Here is a 25,657-nt window from a genome sequence, read left to right as displayed (position 1 = left end):
GAGCGTCGTTTAATAGACGCAAAAGGGCTATCTCACGTGACGAGAAGTATCGCACATATGGCGACTCGCCTTGTCTATGAAGAGTATTTTGCTTATGCTTTGCCTTTGCCAGAAATTTGGATGCGCTTATTTCTTTCTGTTAACGTTATGTAATAAAGATAACCAAGTATGATCTATTCGTGATGAAAAAAAAATGATAGCATGGTGCGCATTCGATCTATTATATGCTTTATCAAACCATCACACTAATCGGGAGCTCCTTCTCTTCGCTCCATATACCATCCTCTGTCTAATAGCAAAACTCTGTATGCAAAACACAATTTATTCAGGATTTCGACACAAATATACACTGCATCATTCCCAACAAATGGAAATATAGTATGGATGCCTACTTGAATTCTTCAATTCTTTCGCCTATGTTCAATCAAACTGTCGTCGTCCCAGCTAAGAAACTTTCCGGAAAGGTCTTTACTACCGCTGATACTCAATGAAGCAATGACATGACCACAGTCTTGGGGGTCGACTAGCTTTCCTTGTTCGTGAAGATCAACGAACTTGCTGTGAAAATCACCCATGGAAGCTTTACCTAATATAACGTTAATTGCCGGCTTAACATATAGTATGGTGAAGGTTTGAAAACTTACCTTCTTGGCGAATCAGACCTTGCATATCTGTATCGACAACTCCTGGTCGAATAGCAATAGTCGTGATATTGGGTTCTTCAACTGCTAGAGTTTCGGTAAGGTGATTCAAGGCAGCCTTGGAACTATACTTCAGTCAGATTAACGAGATCGAATGGCAGCACAGAACTGAACTGACTACTCACGCTCCGTATGCTCCCCATCCTCTATAAGCCTTCGTAGCCGCACCTGAAGAAACATTGATGATTCTTCCGTTGGTCTTTTTGAGATGCGAAAGCGCCTCTTGTACCAATGTGATGATAGAAAAGAGATTGATATCGAAGAGCCTGGTGTAGATCTGTTAGCTTCACTTCCATTGATGAAAATTTCTATTTTGAAAATTATAAGGCGTACTTCTTCCATCCTTGAACCGGGGCATCTTCCACTAGAGCCATTGGCTCTAGAACTCTGGACCAGTTTGGTTAACGTCATGAATGCATCAAAGCGACGCCACAAAATGTCCATCCACTCACCCTGCGTTTGCGACAACGCCATCAATGCGCCCCCATCTATCTATAGCACGATCAATCGCTCTAGTCACGACCCTCTCGTCGGTCAGGTCACCGACTACAATTTCGAGACAATGACCTTTTCCACATTTATCAACATCTTGCTTCAAGACTTCAAGAAGATCTTTCGAGCGAGCAACGGCTAATACGTTAGCGTTGAGCGACTTGATAGCAGAAAGAGCTACAGCTTTTCCTATTCCTCGTGATGCTCCAGTGACGATTAATACAGGTTGCGACATGACTTGCATGCATATCCATAACAGCGCACCTCAAGCCATGGGCTACCGGAGATTGAAATGCTATGTCGTAGCCTCCGTTGCATCAAGACATTTTACAGCTACCTTTTTTTTTAAGCAGCATGCTCTCAACAGATGAAAGCAAATACAGCATAAGAAAAAATAAGTAGAGTATACCGAAATATATAATTTGAATGTAACTGTTGCTCTTCATATTGCACCTTGATAATCTAAAACACCGTTTGATAAAACTCATTCCACATTGGTTTCACGTATTTTTGTCCTATCGTTCTGAGACATCAGGTTAAAAGGAACTAGATTCTTAGGCTGGTAAAAATTCTCCCTTGGTGTGTGGATCGAACATGGTAACTATTAAGAGTTTCGACATCACCAAAACATTGAGATCCACCTCGTTACTCCAGTAACACATGAGACTTTTTGTATTAAAAGTTAAACAGCTCTTTCAACATTTTCACGTATAAATCGCTTTGATCAGTGTACAGCATCTTCCAGTTCTCTTTCCATGAGGATCGTTAATATCCGATGCTCTTGTAAATAAGTAAAATTTTGTAAAATTAAAAAGTAGCCAGGGTTTCACGCATGAAACCTGCAGGACCTTTAAAACTTTAAACACGGCCAATGGAGATAATTGTGCGCCGAAATCTTGGTACAATTTGACTTCTTTGCGGTCCTTTGTGTATCGGTTATAAAAAGGCACCACCTGTAACTGTTAGATACGAATCGAATTTTACTTTTTTAATATGGTCACTTTCAACCTCTCATCACTCATAGCGCTTTGCCTCGCTGGTGCAACACTACAAGGTGCAGGAGCCGCCAGTCTTCAGGCAAATGCCAAGCGGGATGATGCTGCCTCAGGTGTATCTGGAAACTCCACTCTTGTAACGCCTGCACTTGCCAAATCTCCACCTTCTGGTTCAACGTCATGTAAAAGCTTCACCCAAAATTTCGTTACTAATCCTGATATGAGTCAGTATTGGGTCGACCAGTCCGATGCTGAGGGTACCTGGGATGTAACTTCTGGCGGGCTGGAAATGAAGGTCCTGAAACCTACCTCTGGAAAGGCTGGTCCAGGTGCTACTTTCAGTACCAAGTTCTTGATGCAGTATGGAACTGTTGAAGCTACGCTCAAGAGTGCCCCGGTTGACGGTATCGTTACCGCATTCATCTTCATGTCTCCTGGTGGTGACGAAATTGATTATGAATGGGTCAGTAACGAGGCCCAGACTTCATATTTTTACCATGGCGTTCTGGATTACTCCACAGAAGGAAAATACATTGTTGCTGACGATAGCTCAGCCTTCCACAACTACAAAATCTCCTGGACTGAAGAATCCATCCAGTGGTTTGTTGACGGAAAGAACATCCGCACCGTGACAAAAGAAAGCACCCTCCATAAAGGTGTATACAACTACCCCACCGAAGCATCTGCGGTCCAAATTGGTATTTGGGACGCTTCTAAGGTTGCTTCAACAGCAGAGTGGGCTCATGGTCCTGTTAACTGGTCCCAGGAACCCTCAACAATCAGTGCTGTAGTACAATCTATCACTGTAACTTGTCCGTAAGCAATCTTAGTTTCTTATCTTTATTGCTCGTAAATTCTTATTATCATGATTTTCACCGAGTGTCTTTTGTCGATGATCCAAACCAAAACTTTTTATATTAAAAAAAACCCATAAATCTTAGCCGTAAAAATTAATGGCCTAGCGTCCAAATTGGGAATCCAAATTCAAAGATTTGTGAGCTGGGTTTTACTTGTCTCATGATTTCACCGACTGTTTGCACTCTGCCTTCTCAATACGTGCTTGATCCGTGAAAGATCAGCGTCATAGTAATGTCAATAGAATCACTCATAGCAAGAGCTCCAGGAGATGAAGTGAATCAATCTGGTTGTAAACTATTGGATTCCTTTGCCATCGTGATCCAAGTTTGCTTAGCTACCATAGCTTTTTCAACTCTAATCATCAAACGTCAGCGAGAGAATCCACAGCGACCAGTTCGGATATGGCAAGTTTCTACAAAATTTGTTCTATCTGCTTAACTCTAACTAATGAAGATTAATTATCATCGATTAAAGGGGGTTTGATGTTAGCAAACAGCTTGTGGGAGGAATCGTTATCCATACGCTCAACCTATTGGTATCATATATCTCTGGAAAGAATGAAGCGGATCCTAGCAATCCCTGTGTTTGGTAAGTAAGGGTTTCGAATCTCCATCAGAATGTAGCAGAGTTGTATGGATTGACTTTTTCCTAGGTATTTCTTAAATATTTTTGTGGACACAACCGTTGGTGTTGGTATTTTATGGGGCATCCTGTTAGGATTTAGGAGGTTGGCTGCCTATTTCCGACTGCAAGGCGTCCAAAGTGGTGTCTACGGTGATCCTCCATTGATCAATCAGTTCATACAATGGGGGAAGCAGCTACTGATATACATCACCGCCTTGGTGCTCATGAAATTGGTGGTTGTCCTCATTTTCGCCATTTGCCCCTTCTTATTCGACTTTGGCCAATGGGTGCTAGAATGGACAATGAGTAATTATAAATTACAAGTTGTGTTCGTTATGTTGATGTAAGTACACCTTTGAAGTCGCTGACTTGACCGTATATTCGAAACACATTAGTGCTACTGTGACATTGAGCTCTAACTCCCAGTTTCCATCTGTGTCCAGCTTCCCTCTGGTCATGAACATAATTCAGTTCTGGGTCATCGATACGATTGTTAAACACAACGAGAAACAAGAAATCAGTCTGGGAGATCATGTCGAGGAAGACGAATTCGCAAACCTTTTGGACAGCGTTGATGAAACAGAATTGGCTGAGCACGTTGGTGATCTGCGAGCAGATGCAAGATCGCCATCACCAGGCGCTTTAGAACTGAATGCCAATCCGAAATTCAAACCAAGTTTTGCCATCGATGACGATGAGGCAGACTTTGACAACGATGGATGGGATGAGGATAATTCGTTTCAAGCTAGACATTCTGAAGACAACGCTGGTAACCCCCACCAAGATTTGTACGAACTTGACAACGGTCTGCCAAAGCGATCATAGTAAATTACCCATAACAACATTTATACCGTTCGATTCCTTGCCGTCATTAAGGATCAAGCTTTCTTCTCTGAAGAGCAATCATTGTATAATATCACAATTTGTCAACCAGATTAAATAGCCCCAAATCAACCTCCAACATTTCTTTCACATTTCTTAGAACGGTTTTGATAGTCAATTTATTGTTACATTTTCGCTCTCATATCAACATGATAAAACGTTTGAAGCATCCATGCTAAACTCTCGCATAACGCGGTGGTAACCTGATCTCTACCAGATGCTGAAAAGCGTAGAGGTTTTGGTAATTCAATTTGGATAGCATCAAAGTCGCCACTGTCTCTACTGCCGTATGCTTGTGTGCAATAACCCCCAGAAAAATACTTTTTAATCTGAGATGGATTTGGTTCTTGTTTGGAAGGCGTGGTTCGCAGATGATGAGTAGAAGCTAGGCGTGTTCCTAATGAACTGTTACCACGTAAAAATGATGAAAACATTATATCGGGGTATCGTTTCGATAAATTTTGAATAGATGCTTCAGATTTGGCTTTGCTATGGTCTAGTTCTTCGTCTGAAAGCTGTAAAGTTTGATTATCAAGTAGGTAACCTAATTCGATCCAATTTTCAGGATGTCCATGGCCTATACATCATATCATTAATATTTTGACATGACGCAGCTTTCAAACTCTAAATGAAACATACCATGAATGTCAATGAAAAGGCCAGCATTATGATTTTGGTTCACCTTCTCAAGTGCATATTGGATGGTATTATGATATTCCTAAATTGAGTGACTATATGGTCAACTTGGCGATGACTGACAGGTTTCATAAATCTACCCCACAAACTCACCTGCCAAACCATTTGACCGGCGTCTGAATCGCTTGCTTCTGATTTTTCTCTATTGACGTCTACCTTGGTGCGTGCAAGTTGTAGCAGGACAACATGAGGGCTTTCTCCAGTTCTCTCTCGAATTTTTTTGGCTATAGCTAGTACCACGTCTTTCGTATAGGCATCTGTCACTGTTACAGTGCCGTTACCAGCTGTACGATCCGGAATGGAGGTCGGAAATAAGCGTCCACCGTGAGGAGCTGCAAGAATTAGAGGCAGAGTCCCTTCGTAATATGTAACATACTTTGAATTACTATCTAGTAAAGGGACTTGCGTTGGTAAGCATTGCCATTGATTCGTAACTGGCAAAACCATAGCAAGCGTGAGGAGAAAGTGAACCAGCATTCGGGTGTGTGCAAAAACAGTCCCAGTCACGAGAGCTTTGTGCTGAACTACTAATAATTTTGACTGCCAAGCTGCGACCTCCTGTTCCCTTTTTTCCCATCCCTTTTTCCCATAACAGTATGGTTCATCCTGCAATTATTGCCGCTATCGTAGGCGGCGTAGTAGTTGCTGGAGTGGTTACTTATTACTTCATCGATGAACATTACAACCGCGAATATGACTTTGTTGGTGCAACACGGCGCCCACGATACCACACTGTCTCAGACTCCGACTCTTCCGACGAGGAAGAAGGGTTCAATCCACGATCGATACTGAAGAAAGCTGGCTTTAGGCGGCGCCGTCCGTATCAAACGCATGATTCTCAAAACGAAACGATTGGCATGGTAAGTGAAGGAATACCGTCATATTCATGATGACGTCGGCGGCCAGCCACTCTTGTGGAGTATATTTCGTTAATCCCCAGCCTTAAAATCGATTTATTGTTTAGGTGGAACGAGATGTAAAACACCCAGCTACTTCAAAAGATTTTGAATTGAAACCACAGAAACCGGACTCGCAAGATGAGCATCACTCTTTTGAGGATGAACACCAACTAGAGCAAGAAAGGTTGAGAAGAAGAGGAAATTCTGTCCTTGGCATAATGCCTTTAGAAACCAAAGGACGGACCTTTGAAGCGGAACAAGGCAGACATGTGGATAACCCATTTAGTGATAGTCACGAGGTTTCTAAGCCTGCTCCACCAAGGAATGACCAAAGCAGCGAAGGCAATACAACGAACTTAAACCCTTCAATGCCTGATTCTGCGGCGTCATCAAACTATGTTTCAGTCGAAGAAAGCAAAGAGTTTACACCATATGGTTCAATCCATAGCACACCGCCTGACCAAATCTCACAAAGCCCATTAATGCAACCCGTTTCTCCCAGACATACAGCAGAATCAGAGCCTTGGCGATTTGAAGATAGTTCTTTCATTCAACCAGACGAAGATGATGAAGCCTTTGAATACCAAAGTGTAAATAATTCTTTGCAACTTCCACGTGCACGTGGCCACAGTAATACAACTGTTTCAAGTTCTAGCAGTTGGTCAGATATTGAAGCTTCAGCTCATCAAGCACGAAGTGATATATCCGATAGCGACATTAGCATCATCGGCAAAGACAAAGCTAGCCATAGCGACCACAGCACCTCCGAAGATGAAGATGGATTCGTGGACGTTGCATCACATGGATCGAGGAGTGCATGAACGTTTCTTGTTCCAGCGACGCTCGCTGTATGCGAATGATCCCACGGATAATCAATCCGTCCTAGGTCATTATTGATTTCTTATACTACTTTCATGTATTTTCATACCTTTCCCTGTAAACCAATATCCCCTTACTTCATGCCCACAACATTTGGCTATGTGTAATTGGTGTATTTTGAATGATCATGTTGAAAATGTATTCGTACAGTGGTGGATGTCTATGAGATTTTTTTTTTTTGTGACAAGTATCTATTTTTTGTATCGTCCCAAGAATTCTTCCTTGAAGGGGCTGGTTTTGCTCAAAATGATAAAGCTTGCAACACCGTTTATGATTGTGTATTTGTCCAAGCTGAGGATCTTTCCCAATTGTAACTTTTTGCCAATCTTCACTAATGTTGGTCGAAGTCCGGTGGTATTTTCAAAGTAAATCTCAATATTATCCATCGTATACTCCTGTTTTGCGTCCCAAGGGGCTGGCTGTTCGAACATCACTTCGAGGTGATCTTGAAAGGTATTCGTTTCATTGAAAGCTTGGATATAATCGCTTTCCTTGTGTTCTGGATACAAGAAGAATACGGGCCATGATAGCGTGTTCGTTTCTTCGTCGAGCTGTATCTGCGCTGTCTTTGCAACAGTCTCATCTGTTACTTCAAACTTGATTTTTCTCTCCTATGGACACAAGATTGGATAAATACGTGAAATGGATAACGCACACTTCAACTGTAAGTCCAACATACCTTGACCATCTTATCAATCTTTTCCTTCTTTTCCTTCTCTTTTCTCTTCTTTTCCTCCTCCTTCCTCTTCTTTTCCGCAATCAGATCAATTCTTTTCTGGCAGCGCTCTCTCTCCTGTATAACAGCTCTGTTCTCTGGATCCACTGCTAATGCATGATCACAACAGTCGAGAGCTTCGTCCAATCTGTCCAAGGCAAACAATGCTTTTGCGGATCTATAAAGTGCCTTGACGTTTTTGTCATTAAGACCGAGACATTTAGCGCAATCTCTCAATACCTTGCCATAATTTTCTAAATGCGAGAAAAGAGTCAGCCAAATTTTAGTTCATATTCATTGCTCGTGTCTGAATTTGTCCAACTTACGAAGCTCTAAGTTCACAGCTGCTCGGTTAGCGTAACAAGCCTCATTAAGTTTCTGATCCTGGCACTCTACGTCGAGAGCTTGTGTATAGAACTTGATGGCATCTGCGAAGCCAGCTCTTCCTCTACCGTAAGCTTCATTGCCTTGGTTTTTGAAATTTTCGGCAATTTCTGTTCAAGTATATTGGGTCAGCAACTCTTTCTTTCCAATGTCGTTTTCCTGTTCACTCACAGGCAGATTAGAACCAACCTTCTGGTGTGCCGTCGTATACTAACGATTGAAGCGCCGCTAATGTATCGTTCTCTTCTGTAGGTAATTCCTTCATAAAAAGTGGAACTTCAGACATGGCGGCATCAAGATTCTCTGCATCTAATGCCCAGGAGGGGCGTGCATTTGGGGTGGGTCCAGCAGGTGTGGACATTGCTTATGTAACAACCGTTGATCTATCAGCGCAAAAAAATTTGAGTCAAAAAATACTCAATTGAACAGAATGGGTAAGTCACGTGATTCAATCTTGCCAGAGAAGTCCTCGACAAAGTCAAGAAGTTCACGAAGCCAACCTAGTTGCTTGTGTTTCCAAATGACAATGGACTGTGATGCGACCCATTCAGGTAGCTTTTTTTTGGAAAGTTTTCACTTCCTTCCAAGAGTCACAAAATCATTCAACAATATTCACTGTATCAGTATACAAGACGATCTCATATCGTAAAATTATTCCTGTGCTTGCTGTATTGCACACGAAACAATGTCGTTAATGTTGTACTCCAGACAACTGTTCAACAGCTACAAAGTTTACTAAACTCTTGCTTTTTTTTTATTAACTAATGTTATCCAAACAGAATAACAGTAAGCCTTGTTATGATTCATAGTTTCTCCAAAATATTAATTTTACTGATTTTTATGGGTACTTGATACACTGCACTGCATTTACAAATTATTTACAAGTAATTCGCGGATGCCTTTAAGCTATGTAAGAACTACGGCTTCTGCTTATACAAGAGTAGAAATTATGGTACTTGGGAGGAGGATACATGGATGCGGAACTGAGTGATATGTACAGATATTGGATTGTAGCTGAAGCAAAATCACAGAAAGAACCTTAAGAGGTAACTTCACCCAGGTGCATGCTAGTTAATTGAGAGTCCAGCTCTTCACCAAATTGATCATCGAATTCAAATTCTTGGAAACTGATCGTTCTTTTAAGTGTCCTCTGTTGTGGTGATAAAGTAACGTTCTGTAGAACAGGTTGGATGAAATGGTATTTTGTGTCGTTCTCATTGTCTTCTATATCTTCTTCCACGCCATCGTCTATTCCATCACAAAGAAGCGACCTTGGAGTGTCACGGATTCGGAATCGGATCTCCTTGATATCGTCAGAGAAGGTTACTGATTTTTTGGGTCGGGCGTTTCCTTTGGACGGATGGTCTAATAGCTCCGAAGCTTTGAACTTTTTTGCCTTGGGCTCTTCTCGAAGTAGACTTGAATTTTCAGCTAAAAGGTGATGTATACTGCGCTTTCGAGGAATAGTTGGGATCATTTGCGATAAACCCCCGCTAAAAGGTGTGGAAACTACATTTAAAAGATTGTCATTAGTCCGTCCCTGCTAGCGTCTCCGCAGTCGACGAATGATGTGAATTGAATTACGAGTAGCTTACAAGTTGGTAGCTTCGCAGTAATGCTCATTCTGAAAAGGCTTGCAGCAAGTGATCCCTGAGGATATTGCCAGTGTTGATACGATTGTAGAAGTCTTTTGTTTCAAATGCAGATGATAAAGCGACCGCGACATCGTGTTTTGAGGGTCTGACGCCATAAACTTTTTACTTTCGTGGAGCGGCGTTTAAAAATTTCGCATCTTGGTAGTTTTATTCATGCGTTTCCATGGTAATGGTCATTTTACCACTGGAATCTTTTGCCGGTCTCCTGAGCAATAGCAAAATAATGCAGGGAGCACACTATTACTTGCTATCTTTCATTTGAATAAGCATGATCTCGGATGTCAATCCTTTGGCTGTCTGGCAAGGGATGATCTTCATAAGTAGTCATTCCTTTCGAGCATTACTTCATCCAATTTTCACTTACTCTTTCGTTGTATATGTTGCTATCATTTGCTGACGATCATGCTGGCATAACAAATATCCTATGTCACAAGTCCAAAATGGCTGTGATCAATAGCTCAGAAAAGTTTCCTTATAAGCAGAGAGATCTCCATTGGGGGAATGTCACGGTGGGAGTCACAAGTCAAATTTTTTCTACCACTCTTGACCTTCTTCACTTCTCTTTTCACACATGCTGCGATGTACGGTACTCATCATCATTCTATATTATATCAAATTTATATACGCTATACCTGTCAATTTTGACGATAGTCAAGTTCGCCAATTGCAGCTTTCTAGCACGGGAGATATAAACAAACCTTGCGGGTATGCTGTGGTGTCATGCATAGCGTTGCCAGGGGATCCTCTCGCAAAGCCAATTCGCTGCGGAAAGCTTACTAAAGCACCGGTTTGTCGAAATGGTTCTAGCGAACAATGTCATTCATTTTGCGAACAAGAGAGGTCAGTACTTTGGTGAAGCAGCATAGTATCATTAGTTGCGAATGACAGTTGCATTAATTCCTTCGGCATTGCAGTGGCGACCAGCTTTGTACATTTGCGTTCGCGTCATGCTGTTCACAAGGCTATGACGGTTGTGTAGCTACTCGACCAAAGGAAATATTGGAATATAATGGATCGAATATATGGTCATAATTGTATCATCCTGTAGGCAACATTCACTGAGACATCAATATCCCTGGATGCATGATATCGCTAGGATATAATGAAAGTCTCACTCCTTATTTGTATAAGAAAAAAATTAATATGTGGACAACTCTACCCAGTACCACTCTCTCTCTCCCCTAAAGCACATGGCGTTGACACAAAAAGTTGTCAAGGGACCTTAAACTGTTGATCCAGATCAGTTGTATTGTTTCCAAGGACAAATAAAAAATTTCCCTTTTATGCCGGGCTCTGCTGGGTTGATTTCCAGCATAAATTTTATTTTAGTTGAATACCCAGACCATTGACCTTTGCTAGAAAAACCGGATGCGCTGAAAATCATTATAGAGTAAGCTGCTACTGTCATAAGCGTTAATGAATTTGCTCTGAACAATATCTTTATGAAAATGCTGTGATATCCATGCCTAATAGACTGAACTTTATGAACGCAAAGTTTCTCCTAACGGTTTGCCAGGAACCAATAGCTTTTCATGGACCTCACTGATGCGTTTATAGATTCCGTTTACCTGTATAATTTGAGATATCAAAGCATATTGAATTATATCCCGTCGTATAACTACCTTTTAGAATATGATGTGGATTTTCATTTGAGATAGTGCATTCTTTTCAAAGTTTGAAACATATGCGTTGTTGGCTTATCAGAATACCATTTCAATTATCTATCGGTTGAATGTTCAATCCGAGAAACCATACATCATATAGGATACCACGTAATCACTTTGGTCGTGAAAATCTAACAATTGTTCAGAATTCATAACCGATTGCTAATAGACGGGAGGTATAGCGATCTCGGTTTATTCAACACTTCACACACGCTCCAGCATAGACGGACGATTCCGTTGTAAGATTTTGTATACGTACTCATTTTCCAAGTTATCTTACTCCGGCAGGCTTCAAACACGCGATATGCCACCATATCAATACATATGAAGCAGTGACTTGGAAAAGAGCTTCATACCAAGCCAGTTTTGCCGTGCTGACTTTGAAGACACAGCTGTGAGCTATCTTGAGACCATGGTAGATTTTTACATGAGCCCCTTCAAATATATACATTTCCAATATCAAATGAAAATTAATATCGGCCTATGATGTACCAGGAGGTTAATGGCTTTCCAAAGAGACCAAAACACCCGTTGCTCTATTAAAGTATACCAGAACCTGATTCCTGGACACACACATTACTAAAATGTTAACTGTTAACGTACTATCAGTGAACGATGCTACTCTACTTTACTTCTGTCTGTATTTGAGAAAATGTAGTATAACCTCCTATCCATTGTGATCCTGCAGTCGATTGCTACCCCTAGTGTTCTATTTGACAGCCAAGGATCCTAAGATTAGTGAGAGGCCCTGAATCTCAGTAGAGCATTCCAGTCGACTTTTATATATTACTTTTATGGGCCCCTAAGTTGAAAAAGCTCATAATTGTCTGCTAGCAGCGATCTTGACTGCATGCACCTAGTTAATTTTTTTTTGTGCCTATGGACAGTACTCATTAAGTAAAACTTATATCCACCATTTTGTTCCTTCTTCCTTATTCCCAAAAAAAATTGATTACTCTGGTTTTCATTTTATCAACGAACACAGATCGTCATATACTATCCTTCTTTGACTTCTCACGATCTTTTTGTTTAGCAGAAAGTCTATCTCATATTCGAGTAGTAGATCCGTAATACTTCTCGGGAGTTACTGTCACTACCTCCCCTTACCACCTAGCTTGGAGTGTCGGTTACCTCGACATACGCCCATATACACTCAGTCTGCACAATTTTTTTTTAAGAAATACAGCAATTGATGTCCGGAAAAGACCAAGATGGTGATAAACCTATCAAGGGATCCTTGGATCCCATTGATTCTGATGATCAGTACGAAGACCTTCACAAGAGCAGTAAAGCATCCGGCGCAAGATACGGCTGGAATTCTCAAGATAGCCTTGAAAAAGATCCACATTTGAGTGTTGATAGGTTAGCACAGTCACAAATTCTTTAATTATCATGTAATGTCCCATTGACTCCTTAATATTATAGCTTTCGCGCCGAAGCAGTGATGGCGGAATTTGAAACAATTGGCGCGGACAATATGAAGTCGCAAACAGGTACATATCAATGAAATGATCCACATATAGACATATGATGTTTACTAATGATGAAAATAAGATTTCGATATGTACTCTGATGGCCAATCTTCGAACGGATACAGCGGTCCCACAGGTACTAGGCTGCCTCGTGTTGACAGTGATGGATTCCTGGGAGCACTTCATGGCATTGGTGACAGTCGATATATGAAGTTCGCAACTTCTTCTGATTCATTATTACAAGCTATTGAAAGTAAGAAGTTGAGAAATCAAACAACAACAGCGTCAGCAAATGGTAGTGCATCTTCATTTGCGACCACTGAACGAGAGGAGCTGGGATTATCACCACTTCCAGAACTCAAGTATGGAGAGCCTTACCCTGCTTGGACAAGAGACCATACCATGCCAATCACCAACGACGAGATAGATGCAATTTTTGTGGACTTGACGAACAAATTTGGATTCCAGCGTGATAACAAAAACAACATGCTTGAGCATTTTATGGTGATGTTAGAATCTCGATCTTCTCGAATGTCCACAGAACAAGCTTTAGTATCATTGCATGCAGATTATATTGGCGGAGAAAGTTCCAATTACAAGAAGTGGTACTTTGTCACTCAATTAGAAGTCGATGAAGAGACTATGCAAGGAGAAAGCAACGATAGAACTTCCAAAGACAGCAAAGCGTCCATAGGAATATCTCATTTGGGCAACATGGAAGACGCTTGGAAGAAAAAGATGAACACCATGAGCAACAGGGAAAGAGTTCGGCAAATTGCCTTATATCTTCTGATATGGGGAGAGGCAGCTGTAGTTCGATACACATCTGAAGTCATCTGCTTCGTATTCAAGCTTGCTGACGACTACTACAATGGTCGTGACTGTCCGGTTGTTCCTGAAGGCACCTTCCTGGACGATATCATCTCACCATTGTACTTGTTTATCCGGGATCAATCCTATGAGGTGTCCGATGGACAATTCGTCAAGCGGGAAAAAGATCACGATAAAATCATCGGTTATGACGACGTCAATCAAGCTTTTTGGTACCCAGAATCTATGCAGCGAATGAAGCTTACAGATGGAACAAAGTTGATGGATAAACCCCTACGCCAGCAATACACAGAACTGAAGAACGTCGTCTGGAAAAAGGCTTTCATAAAGACATACAAAGAAAAGCGGTCCTGGATGCATTTGGTAGCCAATTTCAGCAGAATATGGATTATTCACATTTCCACTTTCTGGTTTTATACCGCCGCAAACGCACAAACACTTTACCTGAATTCCGACAAAGAAATTGCTGCAGAAGAAGCATCTGTTCAGTGGTCCATTACCGCCTTGGGAGGGACCATTGCTGTCATTATTTCTATAGTAGCATGCTGCGCAGAATACTCTTATTTGCCAAGATCTTGGAGAGACACCAAAGAGCTATGCAGACGACTAGCAATTCTATTTGCGTTCTTCATCATCACTACAGGACCCACTGTTTACTGTGCTTTCATCAGTCGTACCGGCCTAATCTCAAAAATTGTTGCCATTGTACAATTACTCTTCAGTATAGCAACAGTTTGTTACTTGTCATTTGTTCCTACCGCACAACTTTTCAAGAAAAAAGCCGAGATCAAAACTCGTCGCGATCTAGCTGGCCACTACTTTACCGCAAACTTCCCCAAACTCAAGAAAATGGACAGATTCATGTCTATAGGATTATGGGCGTGTGTATTTTCCTGCAAGCTGCTGGAATCTTACTTCTTTTTAGCTCTTTCCTTTAAAGATCCTCTCAAGATCATGGGAATGATGAGAATTGAATTTTGCACTGACGCCATCGTCGGTAACATGCTTTGCAGTTACATGCCACTAATCACTCTATTTCTCATGTTTGTCATGGCACTGTGCTTGTTCTTCCTCGACACCTACCTTTGGTACATTATATGGAACACCGTCTTCTCAGTCGCAAGATCATTTTATCTTGGTATTTCGATATGGACTCCTTGGAGAAACATCTTCTCGAGACTTCCCAAACGCATACACGCCAAAATTCTCGCCACGGTTGATATGGAAATTCGATACAAGCCTAAAGTGTTGTGCTCGCAAATCTGGAACGCAATTGTGATATCAATGTACCGCGAGCATCTTGTGTCTGTAGAGCATGTGCAAAGGCTCCTATACCAACAGGTAAGAAGATAAAATTAAGTTGATGGTCACATAGTGAAATTTTAATCGTCTCTTTATCATCAGGTCATTGATACCGATGGCAAAAAAACCCTTAAACCACCAACGTTTTTCGTCTCTCAAGAAGACACTGCATTCAAAACTGAATATTTCCCACAACAAAGTGAAGCAGAGCGCCGTATTCATTTCTTTGCGCAAAGTTTGACTACACCAATGCCAGAACCACAGTCGATTGACAGAATGCCTGCATTCACTGTTCTTGTGGTAAGCATTTATGCATCTAGGCTGCGTCAAACGGATGGCGCATGTTAATCCTTCTCTTTAGCCACATTACGCAGAAAAAATGATATTGTCATTGCGCGAAATTATTCGCAGAGAAGACCAAAATACAAGAGTCACACTTTTGGAGTATTTGAAGCAACTGCACGCCGTTGAATGGGACAACTTTGTCAAGGATACCAAGATTATGGCAGACGAAAAGGTCCTACCAAGTAGCAATAGTAACATGTCCTTCATGTCTATCAACTCTGAAAAAGAAAACAGCAAGCACAAGATTGATGATCTTCCCTTCTACTGCATCGGTTTCAAGTCTTCAGCCCCAGAATACACATTGCGTACTCGAATTTGGGCTTCTTTACGCTCTCAAACCTTGTATCGTACAATCTCTGGCTTCATGAACTATACAAAAGCCATCAAACTACTTTACAGAGTTGAAAACCCAGATGTTGTACAAAGCTATGGAGGTGACAACGCCGCTCTAGAAAGAGACTTAGATTATATGTCGTCTCGCAAGTTCAAAATGTTGGTTGCTATGCAGCGCTACACTAAGTTCAACAGCGAAGAAATGGAAAGTGCAGAGTTATTACTTAATGCCTATCCGGATTTACAAATTGCCTATCTGGATGAAGAGCCATCGAAGTCAGAAGGTGAAGCTTCTACCATGTTTTCATGTCTCATTGACGGTTCTTGTGAGAAAATGGAAGATGGCAAGCGGAAACCAAAATTCAGAATTCGTCTCCCTGGAAACCCAATTTTAGGAGACGGAAAATCCGACAATCAAAACCACGCCTTGATATTCTACCGTGGAGAGTACTTGCAACTTATTGATGCCAATCAGGACAACTATCTGGAGGAGTGTCTCAAAATCCGCAATGTACTGGGAGAGTTCGAGCAGATGAATCCAGCAGAAACCAACCCATACGACGCTCCGGAAGAGAACGCAAACTCTTCACCAGTTGCTATCGTTGGAGCAAGAGAGTATATTTTCTCTGAGAACATCGGTGTACTCGGTGACGTTGCCGCTGGTAAGGAACAAACGTTCGGTACTTTGACACAACGCATCATGGCCAAAATTGGCGGCAAGGTAAGGATCATTGACAAATCTGTTGACCCATGTACAGTGGTGACCCATAACTCTATTGATTACTATAGCTCCATTATGGCCATCCGGATTTCTTAAACGCAGTCTTCATGACAACTAGAGGAGGTGTCAGTAAAGCTCAAAAGGGATTGCACTTGAACGAAGATATCTATGCCGGTATGAATGCGTTCACTCGAGGCGGACGTATCAAGCACACTGAATACTACCAATGCGGTAAAGGTCGTGATCTTGGTTTTGGTTCTATTCTCAATTTCACAACCAAGATTGGTACTGGTATGGGTGAACAAATGCTGTCAAGAGAATACTATTACATCGGAACACAACTGCCTCTGGACCGTTTCTTGACGTTCTACTATGCCCATCCTGGGTTTCACATCAACAACATCTTTATCATTTTGTCAGTTCAGATGTTCATGTTGGTTTTCTTGTTTGTGGGAGCTATGGGAAGTGCTCTCACTGTATGCGAGTACAATCCAGATGCACCGGAAGACGCCGTTCTCAGCCCGGCTGGCTGCTACAACCTTGCCCCTGTTTTAGATTGGATCAAGCGTTGTATTCTCTCCATCTTTCTGGTCTTCTTCATGGCTTTTATGCCACTGTTCCTGCAAGAATTGACTGAACGCGGATTCTTCCGCAGTATATCTCGTCTTGGAAAGCACTTTATATCCCTATCGCCTCTCTTTGAAATTTTCGTGACTCAGATATACACCAACTCCATCCTCACCAATTTGAACTATGGTGGTGCTCGATACATTGCAACCGGTCGTGGCTTTGCTACCACTCGATTGCCGTTCAGCATCTTGTATTCAAGATTTGCTGTACCAAGTATATACTTTGGAGCACGCATATTCATTATGTTGCTATTTGCCTCAGTCACGATATGGATGCCACATCTACTCTACTTCTGGCTAACGGTTATAGCTTTGATATTCTCACCCTTTGTTTTCAATCCGAACCAATTCGCTTTCACAGACTTCATGGTTGACTATAGAGAATATCTCAGATGGCTGTCCAGAGGAAACTCAAAAACTCATGCAAACTCATGGATTGCTTACTGCCGTTTATCGAGAACTCGAATCACCGGTTATAAGCGAACAAAGCTAGGCGAACCAAGAGACAAATTGTCGAGCGACGTTCCTAGAGCAAAATTCTCAACCATCGTATTTTCTGAAATTATTGGTCCTTTCATATACACTCTGATCTGCATGGTGGCGTATTTATTTGTGCGTAGCGTCAATACTGAGGATCCTACCACTCCAGTCAATGGCCCATCTGGATTGATCAGACTTGGTGTGATTGCCTTTGGACCGATTCTACTCAACGCTGGTGCTCTGGCTGCATTCTTTGGTGTCTCCATAACGCTGGGCTCTGTACTTAGCTTGTGTTGTCACAAGTTTGGATCTGTTATTGCGGCTATGGCTCATGGTTGGGCAGTTATAAATGCTATCATATTCTTTGAAGCCTTCCTAGTACTTGAACATTTCAAGTTGTCTAATGTCCTCCTTGGCTTAGTCTCCGTCATTTCATTACAAAGGCTGGTTTTCAAAACCATGACTATTCTCTTCTTGACAAGAGAATTCACTCATGATCAAACTAATCGTGGTTGGTGGACTGGAAAGTGGTACGGACGCGGTGTAAGTCTAGAGATGCATTATTCGGCACATATTACCAATGCATACATATTAACCTCTTCTGATCTGTTGTCATCTTGTTCATAACTATAGCTTGGATGGCATGGTAAGTTACTTCACAATGACAATTTAGTTCATCATGAGAACTGGAAACTGAACCTGATTATTATCATAGCCATTTCGCAACCAGCTCGCGAGTATGTATGCAAGATCATAGAGATGAGCAACTTTGCGACAGATTTTATTTTGGGGCACTTTATCTTATTTCCCCTCTCGTTGATTTGCTTGATACCGTATGTAAACCGATGGCATGGACTCATGTTGTTTTGGTTACGGCCAAGTCAACAGATTCGATATCCTACGTGGACTGTCCGTCAAAAGAAGGAGAGACGACGAGTGGCCATTATATATGGTCTGTTCTTCTTAACAATGTTTATAATGTTTGCAGCTCTTATAGCTGGACCAATTGTAGTGGGTGGTAGTATCGAAGCTTTATCTAAACTCCACTTACCTGTGTAAAAACTCGAAATTATTAAGTTTTCACAAGTCTCAAAAAAATAAAAAAGAGAAAGTACAATATAGATTGTTTCCAGCAGATGGAAAGTTCTAACAATACTGCCAATCTTGATCTGCCTGGACACGACAATTTGCCAGCGCTCTGTGAACTTTAAAAAAATCCTAATTCAACAAGTGATTTTGCATTCCCCTGAGGGTATAGCGGCTATCCCATGCTCGCAAACGTTGCCGTTTGGCTACCGTACCAGATCATGATTGCTACCAGCCTAATTACTGAGTAGTTGAGCGGCTTTGAAGAGTTATGAATATGCCAGCAAAGTGTGATCACTACTGAATTGAAAGCTATGACTCAAGGACATATGGACTATGCAGCTGTCTGTAGGATAGCATCATTTCCCAGAAATTTCCTGGGGAAAAGGTAGACTTTCCAAACTTGGCTGCTTGTAATGATGGAAACTAGACGTCATAAACAATTTGGGTGGACAGGCACTTGGAAGAAAAAAAAAATCCCAAAATATATAAAGACGCCTGTGTGAACGTGGGTAATAAGCATTTATTATTTTTCGATAAGTAAAGAAATATGTCCCAAGCACAAGAACCCGTACCAGCAGCTTCTGAGCAAGAAGTTAGACAACAAGAATCAGTCTCAGACTCCCAAACTCAGTCCGATGCCCCTGTTGAAGGAAAGCCCGACGCCAGTGCTATCTATCATCAAGACGATTTGGCAAACGATATATTGGCTCAACAAGACCCTGCAGCCGTCCATCCCGATCATACTAATGTGAATTGGGATAAGGAGACAGGACAAGGTTTTGCTACGGAGATGGACAGACATGCCATTAAGGCTGCACAACTCCACCACCTGTTGCCAGAAACCATGAAAGTTGAGGATTTGATTAAGGGCGAGAACAAGACAGGAGCCAACAAGGAAGAGTTCCAAAAGGCTTTAGAGAAGCCAGATGCTATGCAACAGATGGCTGATAACCCTGCGGAAGAGGAAGAAATCAAACCTGCCACAGCAGAAGCCGTCAAGCAGGCTGCAAACTAAGCTATCTTTAATTGTCACCTAACGATACTCCCTCTGTATAATCTTCAATAAATTACGATACAATATACAGTATTATCCAATAAATGGGGCAGGCAGCATGTCTTATACCAAATCATTGAAGGACCGCCCAAAATTAAAGGTCAAGGGCCATTTCCTTGTCCGTGCGGCAAAGTAGCATCCAACTTCTCTCAATGCGATTTTGGACTCGCGTCAACTCGCATTTGGCTACCCGGTCTATCGGTAGCGAGAATCTTCTAGAGGTTTATGCTGATATATGGCGCAATTTGTCTGGTCGTGGCCATGTAGCTCCTCAGAAGCTAGTAAGCAAAAAGCAGCAATCACTTGCTGTAGCTGAAAAAGCAATGTTCCGTTGCGTTCAACAGCCACTTGAATCTCGAATGACAGAAATTCAACCTACTTGGAGCAGAAAAACGTCCAAGCCATGCTATATTAGTAGTGTTTCAACAAACTCTGATACCACCGAAAAGAAACCTGACTTGGTGCTTGTTCATGGATGTAAATGACCTTTTTCACGTTCTTTGTTACTGGCATCCAACTTTGTGTAATAACCTTAACTGACGATGATGCAGACGGTGGTGGTAAGGGCATATGGATAAGAAATATAGACGAACTCTCAAAGGTTGGTATTGATAACTTTAGTCACTTGAGGCATAGTGTACTCATTTTATCTACCATCAAGCACTACACAGTTCATGCGATTGATTTACTTGGCTGGGGAAGGTCCACTAGAGACAGATATTGTGGAAACGATGCTGTCAAGGCTCAATCTTACTTTGTAGATAGCTTGGAGAGCTGGCGGCAAGCAATGGGAATAGAGAAAATGACACTTCTTGGACATTCTTTTGGCGGTATGCAGTGTATACAAGCACGATGAAATATACCGCTACTGGCTTACCTGACACTCTTACGTTTAGGATTTGTGTCGGCATCGTATGCTCTAAAACATAGGGAGAGACTTGATCGTCTGGTGCTCCTTAGCCCAATTGGTCTCAAAGGTTTCCAATTTCCATCAGACCAGATCTTCTCCTTAAGCTCACGTATACTGTTTACTTCCATATGGACATTAACACCACAGCGCATTCTCGGAATGTTGCCAAAATCCCGAGTACTTCAAATGCTTGCACGTTCGCGAGTGAGAACAGTACAAGCTTTTGGATACTCGGATGATACGGTAATACGCTATATTTACGAATTAGCAACCCAATCGGTCTCCGGAGAAATGGCATTTTCAAAATTAATGGGCCACACGAAGGATAGTTCGATGGTAAGCACAATACTAGTGGCATGCACCAACGGCTGAGACCCTACACGTTCTCATTTTCTTTGTCAAACAAAAAGGCATGGCATGTACCTCTTAAAGATCAATTGCACCAGCTGCACGATTTGCCACTTTACATGGTTTATGGCGAACACGACTGGATAGACTTTAGATATGCCAATGAGGTAAAAAAGAATATTTTACCTCAGACCAAAGTATTTTTGCTTCCGAACGCTGGACACCATGGCTATGTGGAGGCCGCAGATTTATTGTCACATATTGTCTCCAATCTAGACAAGGATCTTTCGTCATTAGAGTATCATGGAGAATTAGATAACGCTCGCGGTAATTATTTGAGCTTTGCATAATCAACGTTTGCCGAACAAAATACTAGAACAAGATAGAAAGTAACTAACAAGTCAAACCGAACCGATGAATCACTTTTTTTGTCGGTGTTATGGTGGACTAATATCATCTCACCTCTGCCAAAGTCGGTTTAAAATATTTGAATAAATTGTTTGTTCTGTGTTTGATGGTCAACAAACCGGCGGATGTGAGGGGCAGTCCATCCGAGTGGTTTCAAAACAGATCCTAAAATGGGCGTGTCTGATTCCTTTTTTATTCCTTTACACTTCTTTCTTAACTCCTTACTATTACTTTACTCTATGATGTCTGTTTGCACTTCTATCAGCCATCATGCAAGTGTGCAAGATAAAGAAAACGAGCGCTTGCGGCAAATCATCAGAGAGGTAGAACTGCTTGAGCGGCTGGTGTGGACTGCGGAGATTTATAGTTTCAGGGCACAGAACTAACGTGTGGAATCATTTTTTTTCTGTAGCGAGACGCACAGATTGAAGTTCTACAGCAAGCACACATATCATCTATAGAAATATTATCTAGTAACTTTTCCAGATTGGAAAACATTGTGAACGAGTTCTGTGAGCTATTGAACGACGCATCCCGGTGTCGACCCACCCTACCCGAAGATGATATACGACTCCAGCTATTACGGACCATGTCTGTTGCGCAATTACAAAACAAGAGGCTACGGCAGAGAATCGCAAAATGGAGAAACTTTGTCGAGAGTGGGGCGGACGACTGGTTCGGCAGCCCGGAGAGCATAATGGTCCTAGTTGATCATAAGGAACTCTTACGAGATATTGAACCACTTAATAGGCAGCCAGATCCTAACCTGTTCACTACGCCTGATACAACATCCTTACGAGAGAAAGACAGCTCAGAATCACTACGAGAAGACAGTATAACTACGACAACCACCACCAGGTCAAGGAACAACAGCTCTGCTACCAGTGACACTTGCTCAAGTTCACTTAAGCTCTCCATACCACCAATATCCCCATCACCGCCAGAGCCAACATTTCAGCCACTGCCCAAATTACTCGTGACACCTAGGACTTCCAGTTTGACATCACTCTCACTGCTATCACCGACACCCGCCGCAACCGAACTAATGGAACCAATAGAAACGAAACGCCCCACTCCTTACCAAAGTCACTCAGCAACGACACGTATGATTACAACGCTTAAAAGGACAATATCTCGGAGAGGACAGCGAGGGTAAAAGATATAAATAGTTTTGTATAAAAAGATATGAGAAAAATAAACATTTGACATAAATGAAAACGATGAGACACAGTATTGATTGGTATATCTGAGCGACCATGGCAAATCACTGTCGGCCTATATTGTTTTTTCTCTAAAGCATACGTTGTGACAGTTATGTCAACCACGAGACCCGACCTAGCTTCTGCTCTCTAGATTCTTCAAGTTGAGAACCTGTTGCTTTACCGTCTCTCGAATCATGCAGTGCTTCACGCTGCTTCGCCTTGGGTCAATTATAATGTACTGACCAGCAGCAGCTGCAAGCAAGACAACATCAGGGCAGCTTCCAACGTATGCTGGCGAGATGACATCACAATTCAATGCTTTGATTTCCTTTATTTACCACTGAACTTTGCGTCGCTCGGTGTCGCTTCTGCAGGCCGTTCAGGAATAAATTTCCAAGTCACTTTGCCAAATACCACCTCATTGCCTTTCAGATCGCACGTTTTCGATGTTGGGCTTAGCATACATTTCAAACGCCGATAGTCACTAGGAAGCGAAGACAAGTCTTCAATCCATGCTCTCAATGCATTTTCTCTGCAAAACGATCAGATGTCAATATAAAGCACCATTAACAAGATAAAACACGTAAACATCTGAAAAAGATTAAGCAAAATATTTCATGAGACAATGCGCAGTTTTAGGAAAATACAATATGTCCACATAATGAAGGAAGTGAAGAGCATACAATGGAGGGAAAGTTCACGAAGAACATAAAGAGGTGTGAAGTGGATATGATGAAGTGAATGAATGAATGGGATGTTTGGAGAAAAAGGGATAATTTCATGAGGTAAAAAAAAAATCTTGTCTGTAAAGCTTTGTTGTCGAATTTTCTCTGAGAGGTTGGTAGTACAACAAATGGAGCTGATAAAATGGCCAAAAAGCCAAAAAAAGAGGTTGGCTGTAACAAAAAGGAACCATTTGACGGAGTTTACAACAGCTTCCGCCTCATCATCAACAATGCTGTTTGGTAACATGATCTAAGGCAATTAAAAGAAGGTAAATGTGCTGACATATACGGTGAGGGAAGCTGATTAGGACAAAAGAAAAACAAACCTCGGTTGGGCCAGCCCATTCAAAAAAGGTACCACATGGAAGGTAGGGATCATGATTAGCTTATCACGCCAACACTTGTTCAACGAAACTAGCTAATTTTTCAGAGGTGGAAGAATGGAGTAGACCATGCTGAACGTGAGTGTCGATTTCCTACAGAAAGTTTAAGTGGTTAGCATGTATATGTCTACCTGAAAGCCAGATTGAAAAATATTTGTCACAACATACCAAAATGACATCCCGGGCATTTGGTCGGCTTTGAGGACTCTCCTCTAGAAGCCACGCAACTAAACCACGCATGTACATGCTTGGGTAGCTGTAAGTAAATGTGGGGCTTGGGTCACTCAGCGCGATGTTGAAAAATTCTTGTTCATCACGAATAGCATAATGTGGCGGTACTCGGTCCATCATTTCAATGATGGTAATCCCGAGCGACCACAAGTCGATCTTTTCGTCATAGGCAAACTCACGAATAACTTCAGGAGCCATCCACTGTAAGTATCGAGGAGATAGCATAGTCAAAATTAGATATGATCATCCGCCTTTAACAAACAAAACACCTCATACTGAAACCTACCTTGGAAGTACCGAGACGCTCTTTGTTGAGATGTCTAGTGTTTGCCGTTAAGCCAAAGTCGGCTATAAGAAAGGAAAATTCGTTACATTAGTCATGTATGTTTTGTTAACAGATAAATATGATGCAAAGAGTACGGGACAATTACCGAGCTTGACCTCTCCATTTTGTCCCAATAACAAATTTTCGCACTTGACATCTCTATGGATGTACCCGTGAGAATGCAGGAACATTAGTCCTTGAAGAACCTACGTAAAAACAAGAAAGAAAAGAACATTCGCGGATTTTTTTTCTTTTTAGAAAAAAGCCAATATGACGGACATTGAGTGAGTAGGTTTTTAAAAAAAAAAAGTACCTCTCGAGCAATATAGACGGCAAATTCTTCAGGGATGTTACGATGGCATAGAACGGAAAAGACTGAGCATCGCATCAGATCCATTCCAATCCATAATTCGCTTCGCCATAAGGTAAGTTCGCACAGCTGAATAATATTGGTGTGCCCACTGGCCATAATTCGTAATTCTCGTAAAACGGCTATACGGAAGTCTTGATCCGCAATATCAATCTGACATCGCTTGATCGCCAGCCTTTCGGAATTTCCTCGGGAGCGTGCCTGTATTACTGCGCCGTTGACCCCCGTACCAATTTCCAATTCGCTGGTGTACAGCGATCGGGGATTGGTCGTTTTGAGCGTTATCTTGGGAATGGTTTTACGTATGCGTTTTTCAAAATCGAATGTTGGACGTTGTTTTGATACTGGAGGCAGTTCAGGTATCGTTTCGTTTTTACAAGGACTGAGCCATGGGGGCTGCTTTGCACGGGACAGAGAGAGAAAAAAAAAAGTCAGTGTGTTGATTACGCGGTGGACATCAAGTTGGTGCAACGTTTCAACTTGCAAGTCTACTCACTCTCGTAGAATGCAAAGATTTCTTCGTTGGAATTGGCTGTGGTCCTTTTGGGACAACCTTGTTCACAGTTGTTCGAAGATAAGCATTTCCTAGAATATTAGGTATTTCGCAGTGTCCTGGTGCTCTCCACACCTAAGAGAAAATGAGCGAATATTTAAAATAAATAAAAAAGCGGAGGCGTTTGTGATCGGGGGCGTATAGGATCAACATACCTTGACGGGGGCAGTCTGTCGTCGGGCTGGACCTCTCGATAGTCGACCTTCGCCTTGGTTCTGTCGTATCGCGCCTAAAGACTGTCGTTTAGGTATGACGATACCTGATAGGCGACGCTGGCTAAGGGCATCGGTTGTTTCTGAAGCTGATTTTCTCATCAATAAGGGAAAGCTATGCTGTAAGGAATGAATAGGGATGATAAAGAAGTAGAAGAAAATCAAAAGATGCTATGCTCCAGAAATAAAAAAAGAAAGAAAAGGTGAGCATGAGTTTGCACGACTGCAATGGTTGAAAAAACACCGATGGGCGTCTCGGCAGTGGTTCCCCTTCCCAATTACCAATTTTG

At 41.8% G+C, this 25,657-nt stretch overlaps 14 protein-coding genes across 14 annotated transcripts; 9 read left to right on the top strand and 5 right to left on the bottom strand.

Moving 5' to 3' along the window:
• Nucleotides 1-176: 176 nt before the first annotated feature.
• Nucleotides 177-1,686, bottom strand: K450DRAFT_258207 (uncharacterized protein). The gene is made up of 6 exons (XM_051591806.1): nucleotides 1,154-1,686; nucleotides 1,035-1,088; nucleotides 827-967; nucleotides 645-766; nucleotides 393-586; nucleotides 177-303 (listed from the first exon to the last, which is right to left on the bottom strand). The coding sequence occupies exons 1-5, from the start codon at nucleotides 1,435-1,437 to the stop codon at nucleotides 402-404; spliced, it is 786 nt and encodes a 261-aa protein (XP_051441145.1). The 5' UTR covers nucleotides 1,438-1,686; the 3' UTR covers nucleotides 177-303; nucleotides 393-401.
• Nucleotides 1,687-2,104: 418 nt separating this feature from the next.
• On the top strand, nucleotides 2,105-3,132 carry K450DRAFT_258200 (uncharacterized protein). Its single transcript, XM_051591805.1, has one exon. The coding sequence runs from the start codon at nucleotides 2,187-2,189 to the stop codon at nucleotides 3,006-3,008; it is 822 nt and encodes a 273-aa protein (XP_051441144.1). The 5' UTR covers nucleotides 2,105-2,186; the 3' UTR covers nucleotides 3,009-3,132.
• Nucleotides 3,133-3,215: 83 nt separating this feature from the next.
• Nucleotides 3,216-4,586, top strand: K450DRAFT_258196 (uncharacterized protein). The gene is made up of 4 exons (XM_051591804.1): nucleotides 3,216-3,450; nucleotides 3,521-3,634; nucleotides 3,699-4,013; nucleotides 4,114-4,586. The coding sequence occupies exons 1-4, from the start codon at nucleotides 3,278-3,280 to the stop codon at nucleotides 4,493-4,495; spliced, it is 984 nt and encodes a 327-aa protein (XP_051441143.1). The 5' UTR covers nucleotides 3,216-3,277; the 3' UTR covers nucleotides 4,496-4,586.
• A 39-nt stretch (nucleotides 4,587-4,625) lies between these two features.
• Nucleotides 4,626-5,723, bottom strand: K450DRAFT_258192 (uncharacterized protein). Its single transcript, XM_051591803.1, has 3 exons — nucleotides 5,342-5,723; nucleotides 5,192-5,270; nucleotides 4,626-5,129 (listed from the first exon to the last, which is right to left on the bottom strand). The coding sequence occupies exons 1-3, from the start codon at nucleotides 5,693-5,695 to the stop codon at nucleotides 4,678-4,680; spliced, it is 885 nt and encodes a 294-aa protein (XP_051441142.1). The 5' UTR covers nucleotides 5,696-5,723; the 3' UTR covers nucleotides 4,626-4,677.
• A 95-nt stretch (nucleotides 5,724-5,818) lies between these two features.
• Nucleotides 5,819-6,251, top strand: K450DRAFT_258190 (uncharacterized protein). The gene has a single exon (XM_051591802.1). It carries the CDS (start codon nucleotides 5,845-5,847, stop codon nucleotides 6,136-6,138), a length of 294 nt encoding a protein of 97 aa, XP_051441141.1. The 5' UTR covers nucleotides 5,819-5,844; the 3' UTR covers nucleotides 6,139-6,251.
• On the top strand, nucleotides 6,188-7,093 carry K450DRAFT_258187 (uncharacterized protein). Its single transcript, XM_051591801.1, has one exon. It carries the CDS (start codon nucleotides 6,366-6,368, stop codon nucleotides 6,966-6,968), a length of 603 nt encoding a protein of 200 aa, XP_051441140.1. The 5' UTR covers nucleotides 6,188-6,365; the 3' UTR covers nucleotides 6,969-7,093.
• K450DRAFT_258185 (uncharacterized protein) lies at nucleotides 7,093-8,502 on the bottom strand. The gene is made up of 5 exons (XM_051591800.1): nucleotides 8,315-8,502; nucleotides 8,068-8,235; nucleotides 7,982-7,995; nucleotides 7,706-7,930; nucleotides 7,093-7,637 (listed from the first exon to the last, which is right to left on the bottom strand). Exons 1-5 carry the CDS (start codon nucleotides 8,484-8,486, stop codon nucleotides 7,218-7,220), a joined length of 999 nt encoding a protein of 332 aa, XP_051441139.1. The 5' UTR covers nucleotides 8,487-8,502; the 3' UTR covers nucleotides 7,093-7,217.
• A 413-nt stretch (nucleotides 8,503-8,915) lies between these two features.
• Nucleotides 8,916-10,077, bottom strand: K450DRAFT_258183 (uncharacterized protein). Its single transcript, XM_051591799.1, has 2 exons — nucleotides 9,721-10,077; nucleotides 8,916-9,634 (listed from the first exon to the last, which is right to left on the bottom strand). The coding sequence occupies exons 1-2, from the start codon at nucleotides 9,746-9,748 to the stop codon at nucleotides 9,165-9,167; spliced, it is 498 nt and encodes a 165-aa protein (XP_051441138.1). The 5' UTR covers nucleotides 9,749-10,077; the 3' UTR covers nucleotides 8,916-9,164.
• Nucleotides 10,078-10,163: 86 nt separating this feature from the next.
• Nucleotides 10,164-10,916, top strand: K450DRAFT_258179 (uncharacterized protein). The gene is made up of 2 exons (XM_051591798.1): nucleotides 10,164-10,620; nucleotides 10,695-10,916. Exons 1-2 carry the CDS (start codon nucleotides 10,352-10,354, stop codon nucleotides 10,810-10,812), a joined length of 387 nt encoding a protein of 128 aa, XP_051441137.1. The 5' UTR covers nucleotides 10,164-10,351; the 3' UTR covers nucleotides 10,813-10,916.
• Nucleotides 10,917-13,006: 2,090 nt separating this feature from the next.
• Nucleotides 13,007-18,616, top strand: K450DRAFT_295631 (uncharacterized protein; the record flags this gene model as incomplete). Its single annotated transcript, XM_051593617.1, has 7 exons — nucleotides 13,007-13,169; nucleotides 13,272-15,088; nucleotides 15,152-15,349; nucleotides 15,411-16,448; nucleotides 16,517-16,622; nucleotides 16,644-18,100; nucleotides 18,242-18,616. 7 exons carry the CDS (start codon nucleotides 13,007-13,009, stop codon nucleotides 18,614-18,616), a joined length of 5,154 nt encoding a protein of 1,717 aa, XP_051441136.1.
• A 537-nt stretch (nucleotides 18,617-19,153) lies between these two features.
• K450DRAFT_258177 (uncharacterized protein) lies at nucleotides 19,154-19,717 on the top strand. The gene has a single exon (XM_051591797.1). The coding sequence runs from the start codon at nucleotides 19,194-19,196 to the stop codon at nucleotides 19,659-19,661; it is 468 nt and encodes a 155-aa protein (XP_051441135.1). The 5' UTR covers nucleotides 19,154-19,193; the 3' UTR covers nucleotides 19,662-19,717.
• Nucleotides 19,718-19,832: 115 nt separating this feature from the next.
• Nucleotides 19,833-21,537, top strand: K450DRAFT_258174 (uncharacterized protein). The gene is made up of 5 exons (XM_051591796.1): nucleotides 19,833-20,177; nucleotides 20,252-20,301; nucleotides 20,362-20,530; nucleotides 20,597-20,946; nucleotides 21,021-21,537. The coding sequence occupies exons 1-5, from the start codon at nucleotides 19,853-19,855 to the stop codon at nucleotides 21,306-21,308; spliced, it is 1,182 nt and encodes a 393-aa protein (XP_051441134.1). The 5' UTR covers nucleotides 19,833-19,852; the 3' UTR covers nucleotides 21,309-21,537.
• Nucleotides 21,538-21,569: 32 nt separating this feature from the next.
• Nucleotides 21,570-22,613, top strand: K450DRAFT_258173 (uncharacterized protein). Its single transcript, XM_051591795.1, has 2 exons — nucleotides 21,570-21,689; nucleotides 21,779-22,613. The coding sequence occupies exons 1-2, from the start codon at nucleotides 21,606-21,608 to the stop codon at nucleotides 22,520-22,522; spliced, it is 828 nt and encodes a 275-aa protein (XP_051441133.1). The 5' UTR covers nucleotides 21,570-21,605; the 3' UTR covers nucleotides 22,523-22,613.
• A 1,069-nt stretch (nucleotides 22,614-23,682) lies between these two features.
• K450DRAFT_274980 (uncharacterized protein) lies at nucleotides 23,683-25,469 on the bottom strand (the record flags this gene model as incomplete). Its single annotated transcript, XM_051593152.1, has 7 exons — nucleotides 23,683-23,769; nucleotides 23,845-24,108; nucleotides 24,194-24,255; nucleotides 24,339-24,438; nucleotides 24,546-25,001; nucleotides 25,099-25,230; nucleotides 25,311-25,469. The coding sequence occupies 7 exons, from the start codon at nucleotides 25,467-25,469 to the stop codon at nucleotides 23,683-23,685; spliced, it is 1,260 nt and encodes a 419-aa protein (XP_051441132.1).
• Between the last annotated feature and the right edge of the window lie 188 nt (nucleotides 25,470-25,657).

The sequence above is a fragment of the Umbelopsis ramanniana genome (assembly GCF_025399195.1).
Source record: "Umbelopsis ramanniana AG unplaced genomic scaffold K450scaffold_70, whole genome shotgun sequence".
NCBI lineage: Eukaryota > Fungi > Mucoromycota > Umbelopsidomycetes > Umbelopsidales > Umbelopsidaceae > Umbelopsis > Umbelopsis ramanniana.
This window is presented reverse-complemented; position numbering and strand designations above follow the sequence as displayed.